Source organism: Callorhinus ursinus, unplaced genomic scaffold (assembly GCF_003265705.2).
Source record: "Callorhinus ursinus isolate GAN/ISIS: 27379988/994484 unplaced genomic scaffold, GSC_fseal_2.0 scaffold2, whole genome shotgun sequence".
NCBI lineage: Eukaryota > Metazoa > Chordata > Mammalia > Carnivora > Otariidae > Callorhinus > Callorhinus ursinus.
In genome coordinates this window covers 13,938,265-13,952,668 of record NW_027397064.1, presented here as the reverse complement: position 1 = coordinate 13,952,668, position 14,404 = coordinate 13,938,265, and the positions used below count along the sequence as shown (strand labels likewise).

The 14,404-nt window shown below is 42.0% G+C and overlaps 1 protein-coding gene across 2 annotated transcripts in view; it reads right to left on the bottom strand.

Annotated features, from left to right (window-relative positions):
• Positions 1 to 1,739, bottom strand: part of FARSB (phenylalanyl-tRNA synthetase subunit beta) — a 67,805-nt gene extending 66,066 nt beyond the window's left edge. Inside the window, exon 1 of one of the 2 annotated variants that reach the window (XM_025890948.2) lies at positions 1,604 to 1,739. In XM_025890948.2, coding sequence (XP_025746733.1) covers positions 1,604 to 1,661 — 58 coding nt within the window. In that variant the 5' untranslated portion in view covers positions 1,662 to 1,739. The remainder of the gene's footprint in view (positions 1 to 1,603) is intronic. The other variant, XM_073878058.1, reaches the window with a different exon arrangement.
• Positions 1,740 to 14,404: the final 12,665 nt, after the last annotated feature.

The following is a 14,404-nucleotide window of genomic DNA, read 5'->3' as shown; positions in this document are numbered from 1 at the left end:
CTCGTGCTCTCTGTCTCTCATTCTCTCTTTCTCAAATAAATAAATAAAATCTTTAAAAAAAAATAAAAATAAAAAAATAAAAAAAATAAAAATGTTTAAAAAGTTAATACAAACCTAGAGAATTTCTTACTTTCCCAGAAATGTATGCCTGGGTGGTAACTAATCACAGATGTCTCAAACAAATATTTGCCACATACCGTCTTTTGCAATTCAGGCATATCATATACCATTAGTGAGAATATGGTTTGGAAGAATGGGTTAAGAAATATAAATACGCCAAAAAAAAGAAAGAAAGAAAATAAGCATGTTATAAAAAGTATAAAGAAAAAAAAGTATAAAGAAAAAAGTGTAGAGAATTAGAGCTGAATTCAGAGGTCAAGAGTATTACCTCTATTTTCAGGGTCTTAAAGGCAGAACCCTACAAAGAATACTTAAAGAATATGTAGTACCTAAAATGTTTCTGAAGGTGTAAATTTTTTTTTTTTTTTTAATTTTTTATTTGACAGAGAGAGAGAGAAAGCGAGCACAAGCAGGGGGAACAGCAGAGGGAGAGGGAGAAGCAGACTCTCCGCTGAGCAGGGAGCAGGATGCAGGCCTCAATTCCAGGACCCTGGAATCATGACCTGAGCCCAAGGCAGACGCTTAACCAAATGAGCCACCTAGGTGCCCCTCAGGAACATTTTAAAAGCTATTTTCAGGTAATATCTTATTCTAGGAAGCAGTACCTTTTAAACAGACTAGGACTCTGTTATCATCCTGAGCCCTAAAAACCAAAAACGGCTCTCACAAACCGGCTGCCACAGCTTTTATATAAGCTGCTAACTATGAGAGGCAGATACCATTTCAACTGTTACATCCATATGGTCCCAGATGATTGTACTTCATATTTCCTCTTTTCTAAATGGGGATGTTTTTAGAACAGAAGAGATGAAGTGAAGACTGAGCCCACCCAGTAAAGACGACTTGTTGTCATTCGGGTCTGAGCTCAGATGTTACTACTGCATCTAATGTTGTTCTTAGAACAGTATTTTCGTTTCCCGGATAGCCTTTAACTTAATCCAGAATCATTTTATTAATGTGCTGGTTACTTATTGTCTGCCTCCCTCATTAGAATGTGAACGTGGACCTTATGTGTCATGTGCACCGCTGTATTCCCAAAGTGCTTAGAACAGTGCCTGGCACGTAACAGGTAATATCATAATACCAGCCCTTCCCGCTCAAACTTCTCCCTCCACTCCCTCATAAGTGGAGTTTCTATAGAGCTCTTCTTGCTGCACTCCACTAGCTGCACTCGGGATGCCACCTAGGGCTTCATTCCTACTCTATCCCCTGGCACCAGGCACGCAGAAGACGTTCCATGGGAGATTGCTGAATGAATGACACAGCGAGCTGGACAGGCGCGGATGCAAAGACAGCCCTGGCACGACTGGTGGCGAGAGGCTACTTCAGCCCCGCCGCTTAGACAGCCAGCCATCCCGGTCTATACCCGGAGCACCCGAGGCCAAAACCTGCCGGGCAGCATGAACATTACCACAGAGCCCTTTTGAAGGGGTCCCGGCCTCTGAGGAGAGGCACAAAGCCAGGCTATGGGGCCGGCACTTACTGTAGGTCCGACCCAGGGCTTTGAAGAGCAGATCCCGCTTCACGCTGACAGTCGGCATGGCGAGTCAGACCCCACTGCGCCTGCGCCGTGAGCCGGCCGGCGCTCAGCTCACAAGGCGTGTAGGACCCGGCCCGCTCTTGCATGGGCTCTCTTAAATATTGCCAGTCTTCTTCCAATAGTTTCTGCCTCGTTTTTCATCTAAAGGCAAGTAAATTGTCACAATTAAACTCTGCAAATCCATCTGCGTTGTAAGAATGACATGCAGGCTTAGAAAGGAGCCAAAATTGGATAGAATGTGCTACGATTTGATAGGCAGTAGAAAGGACAGTCTGCAGAGGCCCTCACGCTTCTAACCCACTAAGGGCGGAGGTCGCCCAAGTAGTGGGCGGGGACAAGGGACGGCACGTAGTGGGGTGGGGCCTGGAGGTGGAGCATCCTCTCCAGGAGGTGGGGAGAAGGTGAGCGAGCAGGCGGGGTCTGAGGCATCGCACCGGAGAAAAACGTGCAAGTCTGAGCTGTGCGAGCAGCTCAGGGAAACCAAGGGACCGCAGTTTGGGCTTCATTCTTCGTGCTTACATAGTCTCCCTTGTACCCTTGTAAGTCTTATACCTGGGTTGGAGCCTTGCAGCCGCCGCTTTTGAAAGGAGGCTTCCTTAGAGACTTTAGAAGAAAGAAACTGATATTTAGACAGTGCTACCTGCTGGCAGAGGCTGGGCTCAGTCCTCTGCCAGCATTAGCAAATTTTCTCTTTCTGACAACCCTGAATGTAATGGGCTGAATGGGGCCCCCGAAGATATCAGGTCCTAAGCCCTGGCCCCTGTAAATATTATCTCATGTGGAAACAGTCTGCAGGTTAATTTAAGGATCTGGAGATGGGGGGGTGGTTGTCCTGGATTATCAGATGGACCCTAAATGCAATCACACAGGCATCCTTCGAAGAGGGAGGCAGAGGGACATTTGACAAACAGAAGAGGGGCAGGCAGTATAGCCAAAAGGGCAGAGACTGTAATGATGTAGCCACAAGTCAAGGAATGCCAACAGCCACGTGAAAATGAAGAGGCAATGAAGGGTTCTCCCCCTGGCCTCTGGAGCAGACCTACAGTGTCTAGAGACACTGATTTTGGCCAAGTGAAATGGATTTTGGACTTCTGGCCTCCCCAACTGTGAGAGAATAAACTTGTTTTAACCCACCAAGTTTGTGATTATTTGTTACAGGAAATACACCAACACAGGTGATCATTATTCCCATTTTACAGATGGTGAGACTGAGGCACAAGCTGAGTCACTCAACTCTCAAGGCTGAGCTGAGGCAGTTTCATGGGGGAGACTTGCCCTTATCCTTTTGTAGTATACAGTGAGTGAGGGCCTCCAAAGCCATTCAGGTGGGGGGCAGTATTTGGGTGGAACTTAGGCCTTTCGACTACCATTCAAGTAGGTTTGCACTATATTAACTTCCCTCCATGACTGCAGGCAATCCCTTCCCAGTGCCCAATATAACAGATTGGCAGAGGCCCCATCAATGGCAAACCTCTCCAAAGCGCAATAAAATCTTTTGCCAAATTGGTACTCACATCTAAGTTACCGAATAAAGGACTTCTTAAATTTCTGCATGCTGACCTGCTCTCCTCTGGGTACTCCAAAGTGTTCTGTCACCTCTGAACCTCACTTTCCTTATCTATAAAACAGGTAATATACACCTTAGAGAATTATCCTAAGGATCACAAATCCTCATAAATCATTAATATAGTTATGTCCTAGGTCCTCAAAATCAGGCAGCTGTCACCCGTCTATCCTAGTCGGTTTCCTGCTGGTCTCAAACTAGCAGGGTCATTCTGTTCTCCTCTCCCCATATCCCCCAATGCATCCATCCCGTTTTTCATCTTTGTACCTGCTCTAGTACTGAACATTTAGAGGATTCGAATGGAAAAGAGAAAACTAGACCACAAGTACTCATCACAAGTGCTCACCTGACTGATAGGAATGATAGTCAGAAAACGTTGAGATAGTATATCACAAAATGTAAGTAGGTACTGCTTTTGTTTAATATTAGGGCCAGCTGGAGAGCAAGAAGGAAATGGCAGCGTTTCCTAGAAATTAAAGATGGGCTGAAGTTCTCCTTGCATTAGAAGTTAGGGAAAGGCAAGTTAAAATCATAATGAAATACCTTTTCATACCTACCAGATTGATAAAAATGTGAAAGTCTGACCCAACCAAATGTTGGCAAGAATCAGGAGTATAAATGGATACAACCAGTTTGGAAAATAGGGTCTTACTTAGAAAGGCAGAACACGTGCATACCAGACTACTGTTACACTCCCGGCAGTATTCCCCAGAGAAACTTACCCATGTGCCCTAGAAGAGCAAATAAAAATGTTCATTAAAAAAAAAAAGAAAAAAAAGAACACCACACAACCCAATCTGGAAACAACCCAGTGTCCATCAATACTTGAATGCATAATTAGGATAAAACCATACAACGAAACACCATGCAGCTAATGAACTACAGCTGATGCATAAACTTGGCTAAGTCATAAAAATAGAATATTGAGAGAAAAAGTGAATCACAGAAGCATCTACACAGTATGGTATCATGTATATAAAAACGAAAAACAGGTAACCTAGAGAGTGTATTGTTTAGGCATATATAAATAGACAGTAAAACTAAAGAAAATGGATGATAAAATATGGGAGTAGTTAGTTCAGAGTGGAATAGAACAGATGTAGCCTGGGAGCATTTCAAAAATATTGGTAATGTTCTGGGGGCGCGTAAGTGGCTCAGACGGTTAGGCAGCTGCCTTTGGCTCAGGTCATGATGCCAGGATCCTGGGATTGAGCCCCTCCTGCTCATCAGGGAGGCTGTTTCTCCCTCTGCCCTTCCCCCCTCCCTGCTCATGCTCACTCTCTCTTGAATGCGTTCTCTCTCTAATAAATAAGAGCTTTAAAAAGTATATTGGTAATGTTCTGTTTTACCTAGCATACCTTCATGGGCATATTTTAAGAAATTAAAGATGAAGGTAAGAAACAAGAGATGACTATGGCACTTTTTTGGGGGTGAGGGGGACAAATGCTTGGTGGCCTTTAAGTAAACAATAGAAATAGTTGATATTTGTTTTTTTTCATAAAGCACTTTTAAAAAAGTTTTAGTCTCATTTATAATTCTCTTGCCTTATAGATTCTGGGCTTTAGGTTACATTTTATACAGTCTTTCACCACCTCAAGACTGTTTTATAAAATTCATGTATGCTTCTTAAAGGGCTTGGAATTTTTTTTTAAATCTTGTATCTTTTTGAAATTTATTTAGGTTTTAGAGCAAGTAAACCAGCTTTATTTTGTTTTCAAACAGCAATCTAGTTAGCCCAACAGAATTTGTTAAATAAGATTGTTTTTCCCCCCACAGATTTGAAATAACTTCTTTAACATATTACATTTATTTTTTTAATTTTAATTCAATCAGCCAACATATAGTACATCATTAGTTTCAGATGTAGAGTTCAGTTATTCATCATATTCATTCAGCAAATAACACCCCCTGCTCATCAGCATATATTACATTTCCATACATATTTAGGTCTACGGCTGAATTTTCTAGTTCATTATCAGTACCAAAGTTTTAGTTATTATAGCTTTATAATGCATTTTAATATTTGGAAGAGTTAATGCATCATCAGTATTAGAAGTTGAAGGAGGGTCAGTATTCTCCAGACTGAGAAGGCACTTTGAGATGGAAAAACAAAGTTATCCATACCATTCGCGCAGGATTTTAATCAGGTTACCTTGCTGGGAATCAGGGAATGGAGCAAGCAGTCCCAGCGCCCAGCGCCCAGCGCCCAGCGGTCCTCCTCCCTCCTCCTTCCTCCCTCCCCCCTCCCTCCCTCCTCCTCCCTCCCTCCTCCTCCCTCCTCCCTCCTCTCCCACTCTTCCCCCACCTTGCGCCTTCAGCCACAGCTTTTATAGAGCAAGGGGCATGATGGCAGGGTCAGAGGGTAGTTATCCAAAATGGTACCATCTGTGTGCCAGGGACTCTCTACTGGTTACCTCAAGTGGGACCGCCTCTGTCATCTCAGCCAGTTATTTCCAGTGGCGCCTTCCGAAGGTCGGAACAAGCCCACCCGCATTCGGGTCAGGGCATACATTAACTTCCAAGGGAGGTCATTGTGCGGACATGAACAAAACAAAGGGCCAAAGATGGAGTTAGTGTTATCGACACTCCTATATCCATTGCTTTCTTTCACAACAATTTTCTATCTCTCATGTTCATTTTTCTAGAGAAACTTTAGAATTCTGTCAAGTTCTGAAAAACTTTTTTTTCTGCTCTTTTATTAGGAATCAACTGTAATTTACGGGTTAATTTAAGGAACTTTCTATCCAAGAACAGACTCCATGTGTGTTTGAACTTGCCAGTCAGTGACCCACCTCAGAGCCTCTGAACCAGCAGTTCCCTCTGCCAGAAGGTTCTTGACCCCAGGCTCCCACAGGGGTAGCTTCCTCTGCTCTTTCAAGTCTTCTCAGAAAGATCTACCCCTGACTATACTATGTATTATGCTTATTAGATATAAACATCTCTCCTTGCTAAAACATAACTTATATAGGACAGAGATGTTTGTGTTTTGTTCACTGATATATGCCAGGAGCCTCAAACAGTGACTGGCACAGAGCAGACACTCAATAAATATTTGAAGTTTTTTTCTTAAAGATTTTATTTTTAAGTAATCTCCACACCCAACATGGGGCTCAACTCACAACCCTGAGATCAAGAGTCGCATGCTCCACCAGCTGAACCAGCCAGGTGCCCCTGAAGTTTTCTTTTAGTGATAGAAATGCATGGTGTATTTTCTTTTTTTCTGTTTGTATTTCAATTCCAGGTAGTTAACAGTGTAATATTAGTTTCAGGTGTACAATATAGTGATTCAACACTTCCCCACAAGGGCTCTCCGTAATCCCCATCACCTATTTAACCCATCCCCCCACCTACCTCCCCTCCAGTAACCATCTGTTTTTTTCTCTATACTTAAGCGTCTGTTTCCTGGTTTGCCTCTTTTTTCCCCCTTCCCTCATTTGTTTCTTAAATTCCACCTTTGAGTGACATCATATGGTATTTGTCTTTCTCTGACTGACTTATTTCACTTAGCATGATACTCTCTAGCTCCATCCATGTCATTACAAATGGCAAGGTTTCATTCTTTATGGCTGAGTAATATTCCATCGTGTATATGTATATGTATGTATATGGAATATCTATATGGAATGTGTATATATGTTATATACATTCCACATGTATATACACTGTGTATGTGTATATATATGATTTCCCGATTGTCAATATATACACATACATACACAATGGAATATTATTCGTGTGTGTATATATAATATATACATTATATATTATATATAATATATACACACATATACATATAGTTATATATATACACAATATATATAGAGTGTATATATATATTATATATATACACACACATACATATACCACATCTTCTCTATCCATTCATCTGCCAACAGACGGGCTGTTTCCTTAAGGTATATTTAAAAAAAAAATAGATACTTCAGTAGGAAAAAATGGGCAAAGGAAATGAACAACCAATTCATTAATACAAACAAACAAACAAAAAAACAAAAAGTGGGGAGGGGGACAGAAACCAAATTAAAACAATTAATGAAAGCAAAGATATTTTCTCCAAAGACTCTGGCAGAGGTTAAAGAAATAAATGACACCACCTTGTGTTGGCAACAATGTAGGAAGCGGCCAGTCTTAGGCAAACTTGTCAGGAATATAAATAGTAGTTTGGCAGTATGAATCAAAATTTTAAATATGCATTCTCTTTGATCCTGAAATTCCACTCTTGGAATTATTTTAAGGAAGTGAGTATTCTTCTGTTCCTAATATAAAAAGTCTTGAAACAACCTAAATGTCCAACAATATGGGCTTGATTAAATAAAGTCTGATACCACCATACAATAGAATAGTGTGCAAGCATTAAAAATGATCTTGGAGGGGCTCCTGAGTGGCTCAGTCGTTAAGCGTCTGCCTTAGGCTCAGGTCATGATCTCAGGGTCCTGGGATCGAATCCCGCATCAGGCTCCCCGCTCGGCGGGAAGCCTGCTTCTCCCTCTCCCACTCCCCCTGTTTGTGTTCCCTCTCTTGCTGTGTGTCTCTCTCTCAAATAAATAAATAAAATTTTCCAAAAAAAATGATATTGGAGGGATGGAGGACTACCCTGCCCCTGTGAGTGTCTTTATGATAATCACCTGTGACCAACAAAGACTAACCAGCCCCTAAAACGGAAGTAAGCCATTGAAGGTGTTATCAATGGAGATGTTAAAAGGATTTAAGTTCCCGGTTAGCCTTCTATAAAAGACCAACCCTAAAGACCCTCCTTGGCAACCCTGTTGGGACCCCTCTCACTCTTGAGAGCTTTTTCTGTAACTTCACTTAATAAATTTCTATCACTTTACTCAAAAAAAAAAATGATACTGGAGAACTATATTTTTTAACATGGGAAAAAGTCTACATTAGATGAAAGCAAGTTACTAAACAATAGACTAAACAATAGACTTAAGGTGATCAGTTTGGTTTTTTTAAATGCATGTGAGTATGAATAAAAACAAAACAGCTGGTCTGATATACACCAAAGTGTTGGTATTTTATTCATTTATTTGAGAGAGAGGGTGAGAGAGTCAGAGGGAGAGGGAGAAGCAGGCTCCCAGCTGAGCAGGGAGCCTGATGCGGGGCCCGATCCCAAGACTCTGGGATCATGACCGGAGCCGAAGGCAGACGCTCAACCCTCAACGACCGGCCACCCGGGCACCCCTACACCAAAGTGTTAACAAGTGATATCTTTGTCCTTCGCAGTTTTCTTCTTTTTCTTTAAAAGTTTTCTTCTTAATTCCTTAATATTTTTCTTAACAGTGGTTATCTTTAGATGACGAGATTATTTCCTTCATTGTACTGTTTGTATTTAACAGAACTGTAATTAGCAAGAATACTGTGTTAGGGGAAAAAAATAAGGTTGTTATAAAACACAATCATGTGCCATTCCCTACCTAATCAGACAGGTGTAGACAATCCAGCTATTTCGTGACTACGTGAGATGAGATCCTGTGTAGACCTGTGGGAGCTCAATTGTTTTTGCCTCTAAAATGTGTAGCGCATAGTGAAAGTTTCTGAAATGACTGTACCACCTTCCTGTAATGCTTTTGGGTTGGGCAGCAATTGGATAAGAGATGTTATGACGTCGGAAATCCTTCCAACACAGATCCTAAAGATGCAGTATTGTGTCTAATGAACTTTCACACTCCAACAGCAGGTAGTTGAAAGTGGTACGCCAGAAACAAACATTGTCCATCCGCATCCTCAGGTTCTTCATCCATAGAATGGAAACAGAACCTCAGCGGTTTGGCTGAGTGAGGATAAAGTATTTGGAAACAATTTGAAACCAGCAAAGCACCCCTTGAATATTAGATATCGATACTCAAGGTAACAACCCAGTGATCTGAGACTATAAATTTGCTCTGGTATTAAGCTTAGTAAAATGTGGGCTAATGCCTCCAGGAGGATGAGTCAGGGCTGTAAGCTCAGGTTATAGATGATACAATTTACCATAACTGACCTAGTTTTAATTGTAGTATATCCAAAACTGGTTCTGTTCTGGCTAAAACCTTGTGTGTCTTTCCTATAAATTTCCAGCACACTCTAACCCCTTTGTAGATTACCCTGAAACTTTTAGGACATGGCCAAATTCCCTATTTCTTCTTGGGTTTCTACTGATGGATCTACCTGGAACCAAGAAGGTCTGCTAGACCTGCCAAGAGTCAGGTTGATTGGTATTGACTTCCCAATTGTCAAACCAATGGCTGTTTTAAATTGTATTTTAAAAATAACCTCGATAGACACTTTATATTATAGCCATCCCCTCATTCTTGAAATTCTTTTTTCTTAGTTTTCCTGACTCCGGACTCCTCCATATAGCTCCCTGGATTTCTTCTACTATTGCTGTGTGAGAGACAATACACTATAGTGGAAAGAGTTCTGTAAATTAGTAACAGATTAAAACCTTGTATTTAGGGGCGCCTGGGTGGCTCAGTTGTTAAGCGTCTGCCTTCAGCTCAGGTCATGATCCCAGGGTCCTGGGATCAAGCCCCACATCGGGCTCCCTGCTCAGCAGGAAGCCTGCTTCTCCCTTTCCCACTTCCCCTGCTTGTGTTCCTTCTCTTGCTGTGTCTCTCTATCAAATAAATAAATAAAATCTTAAAAAAAAAAAACTTGTATTTACTGCTCACTGAGACTTTGGACCAATCACTGATTACTGATAAACCTCACTTCCTTGTAAAATGAAGGTAATAATAATACGCACACCATAGGTATGCCATACGATGGTTATTTAAATTTTAAGAGTAGTTCATGTTAGATTTTGGCACAGCCTCCTCTGCCCCCTACACTACCCTTGCCCTACCTTCAGTGTAGGATACCCTCTGGAATTATGTCTGGTGATCTTCTGCCCCAACAGTCTCAGCTTCTACCGCTCCCTAAATGCAGATGGTGCTCATTCTAAACTCCAGCCCATCTCTCTCTTCTGTGCACCTTTCTTACCAACTTCTGAATATCTGCACATGGATGTCCAACAGGCTGCCATGTTGAACTCAAAAACTGAACTTTCCTCTTACCCCTAAACTTACTCTTCCTTGTGTGCTTCCTATCCTTTTCAAAGTCACCACCATCTGCCAAGTCACCCAGGCCAGAAATACTTCACTTGACCTAACTCCTCCTTCATCTCTCTCTTCTAACTGGTTATGATTAAGTTAACTTGAGACAACCTGCCCAGCATGCCTTATTTCTCTCTGCATGAGGTAAACCTTTGAGTCACCATGCTAAAGCAATGGAACCCTCTATCCCATGCCAGTGTATCAGGGGTAAACACCTGATCCAAGCTGGATCTTGGACCTGGGACCACAGGGAACTTGAGTTCCATTTTATTCAATGGTGGAAGCAGTAAGGTACAAGTCTGGAGGCATTGGTGGCCATGTTTCCACCACTTAGAGAAACTAATCTGCAAAGAGATAAAATGATACTAACACCAAGAGAAAAGCTAGTGGAGAGAAACCTGGAAGCATTTAAATGGCTATTCTTAAGCCCCAGATGTCTCCCTCTTCTTCCTGAAATTTGGTTGCTCAACTGAATGAAGTTCAGATGGCTTAATGCTTAAAGTGTAAGAGATGGAGAGTTACACCTGAGACTCAAGAGGTAAGCAGATGCTCTGTAATGCGGGGCCCAAAACTGCATTAAAGAGTTTGGACTTGGGCGCCTGGGTGGCTCAGTTTGTTAAGCAACTGCCTTCGGCTCAGGTCATGATCCTGGAGTCCTGGGATCGAGTCCGGCATCGGACTCCTGCTCAGCAGGGAGTCTGCTTCTCCCTCTGACCCTCTTCCCTCTCGTGCTCTCTATCTCTCATTCTCTCTCTCAAATAAATAAATAAAATCTTTAAAAGAAAAAAAAGAGTTTGGACTTTAAGAACAACGAGAAGAAATTCAAAGACTTTAAGCAAAGAAATAACATTATCATGAAGTAATTTGGAAAGATCACTTTGGGTACATTATGGAGAGGAATTAGGGGTGTTAGTTCAGAGGGCAAAATTCAAGGCAGGGAGACCAGTTAGGAGGCTGCAACAATCCAGGGGAGCAATGATAGCAGCCAGGACTGGGGAAATGGCATGTGTTTAAAGAAAAAAAAGTAATAATAATAGACCAGAAGAATCAACAGGTCATATACCAAGGAGCCATAAACAACCAGAAAGTTACAAACATGAGTGCAAGCAACCCCATTGGATTGGGCCTTCTTGGAAACTGGAAGTGGTGGAGCCTTGTGCCATACCTCCAAGGACACTGCTGTTGGATACCGTTGACTGCCTCTTTCAAGAGCGGGCCCAGGCCCCAGGTCGGTAGCTGTAGAACTTTCCAGTCTCTTTCTCCTCATTCCTCCCTTGCTTGGGTTGCTGGAACCTCAAGTAGGTTTCCAGACCAAGTACAAATGAAAGTGTGGGTGAGGGTCATGAGAAGAGGACTCATGGCGGCTACAAAGCCTCATGAGACGAGGACTCATGGCGGCTACAAAGCCTCATGAGACGAGGACTCATGGCGGCTACAAAGCCTCATGAGACGAGAAATCATGGCGGCTATCTCGGGCAAGACTCCTGCAACTCTGCCCAGAGCAAGCATACTCGAGCCCTGTCGGATTGATAAAATAAGTTAATTGAAAGGACAATAAGAAAACAGAAGGGCCAGAGCAAATTTCTTGGACTTAGTTCAAAAGAGTGTTGAAAACAGAACTTCTTGAAGGACATTCCATTGAAACTACCATTATGATGGCCTTCTATCGACTTTAACCAGATCTGGTCACTCTCAGTGAATTATGGTGACCATGACATTTGAGTTTCATGAATGTGTGGGTGTGTGTGTCCAAGAGAGAAGGAGAATATTTGCCTTTATGATGAATGCACCTTATGAAAACTGGCACGGTGACCTTTGTCCTAAACTATCCCCTCTGAGAACTCTCAATCCGGGAAGAATACTATTTCCTTTTCAACTTAAAGACGGGAACATTAAAAAAAAAAAAAAAAAAAAAAAAAAAAGACGGGAACATATTAGCTTAGGCTGCAGTAAAATGTCATGTTATGGCAAAACATTCTCTTCCTGTTAGTTGAAATTACCTGACGTGAAATGCACAGGAAAAAAACTAAAACAAAGAAGCGATTTTATTTATTTATTGACAGAGAGAGACACAGCGAGAGAGGGAACACAAGCAAGAGAGAGGGGGAGAGGGAGAAGCAGGCTTCCTGCTGAGCAGGGAGCCTGATGCAGGGCTTGGTCCCAGGCCCCTGAGATCATGACCTGAGCCGAAGGCAGATGCTTAATGACTGAGCCACCCAGGCGCCCCAAGGAAGCGATTTTAAAGTAGTCATTTCCACAGGTAGGGTTTGTAACCTATGAGGCAATCTGAACTGTCATCTTCCTATTCCTTAACTAGAGCTGAGACCTAGAAAGAGGAACCACCCTAGGTTGGTGGAACCTCAGATCTCCAAGCAGGACAGCCATGATTTCCTATCCTTATGATTGCATCAGGACTTGCCACAGCACAGGTGTTTAATATATTGTGGTTGAATTTTTGAAAATTTATTTGTTTTACTCACTCACATATACCCAATGCCCAAGCACACAGTATGTGGTTGGTAAATACTTGTGGATTGAATGAATAACTAATCCCAGCCCAAACTATGACACATTTGGTCCTCTGCATTCTTCTGCTCACTGTTCTGTGACTTCCCCATTTTGATGACATTCCCTTCCTTCCTTGTGCTATCATTTAAGAAACAGCAGTTATGTGCTCAGGCTCTGGAAACAGACAAACCTATTTTCAAAACACAGACACTTAGTTCTACTACTTAAGAGGTGAACAGTTCGTTTCACCTGTAGTCTCGATTTCTTCGCTGGTCAAAAATAACAGTACCTAAACTGGAGAGCAGTTGAGGGGGGTTGGTTTACATCAGACACAGCACCATAAAGCATGAGTACAGTACTTGCTAGGTGGTAAAGCACTCAGTAATATTGACATATATGGTGGGGTTTTTTTTAACTGCAACCCCATTCAGACCTTGTACTTCTCCAAACATTAGGATGCCCACACACACAAAAAAGCCAAATAAGCTTCCAAACTGGGTTTTGCCAAACCCTCCCAGCTTCTGAAACTGTTTAATGTCAATTTCATTTTGCTACAAATATAGTCGCTATGGGAAGGGGGGAAATGCTGAGTAAGTGTGTTCCCCACCTTTTTTTCCCAATAAGAGCAGGTTCACTTGGATTTCTTTTTATCAGAGATCTTTTGAAGATTGAAAAAAATTCCCCTGCTAGAGTCAAAGTTTGAAACCATGATCCCATACCATGTTGCTTCTCCTCATCCATTTTAGTAGGCTATGAAGAGAGCTAGGTCTATTCCTCGCCAGTAACTGGCTGGGTTATCTTGGGCAAATCACTTAACTTCTCCGCTCTCAGGTCCCCATTCCATTAAATGTGTAGTTTGGAAAGATAATGTTTACGGTTCATGTTTTCATGTTAGTTTTAGTTCTGGAAATATGAGAAGAGTTGGTTTTGAATAGCTTGATAAATTAAAGCTTTCTCACCATTTAATTTCAGTAATCATTTAGCTACAATAACCTGGGGCACGATATATACACAGAGACGTGCTGAATATTAAATGAGTGAGTGATTTAATTGTTGCTTAAGATGGTGATTGGCTGCACCCTGGAGGGGCCATGCTTTGCTTCCTTGTGCTGTGCTAGGGTCTAACAGTTGTTTTCTACTAGCTGAGGGCCTGGAAAAGTGACAAGAGCATGATTCAGTACAGTAAATGTCACATGATTAGGAGAAGTCTGGATGTCTTGCTTATTTACCAAAAAACTGTGAATCCAATTAGCCAATCCTACCATTTATATTTCCCTTGCATATCCCAAATCCATCTCTATCCTCCTTTACTACCACAGTAGACCATACCACCATCTCCTACTCTCACCCTAGGATGGCTTCCTTAGGGTCTGCCTACTCCCACTCTTATTTCCAATCTGTTCTAAATAGATGCTCATTATTCCCTACCACTGGAATGAGCGTGTTTCTTTCAGGCACTATCATTCATTTGGTTCTACACCCATGTGGTTATTTTGTTTCTTCCAGGAGGCTGTGAGCCCCATTCACTATTACCCATACCCGCTCCCCAGCTTGTGCCTAGCACAAGAAGCCTTT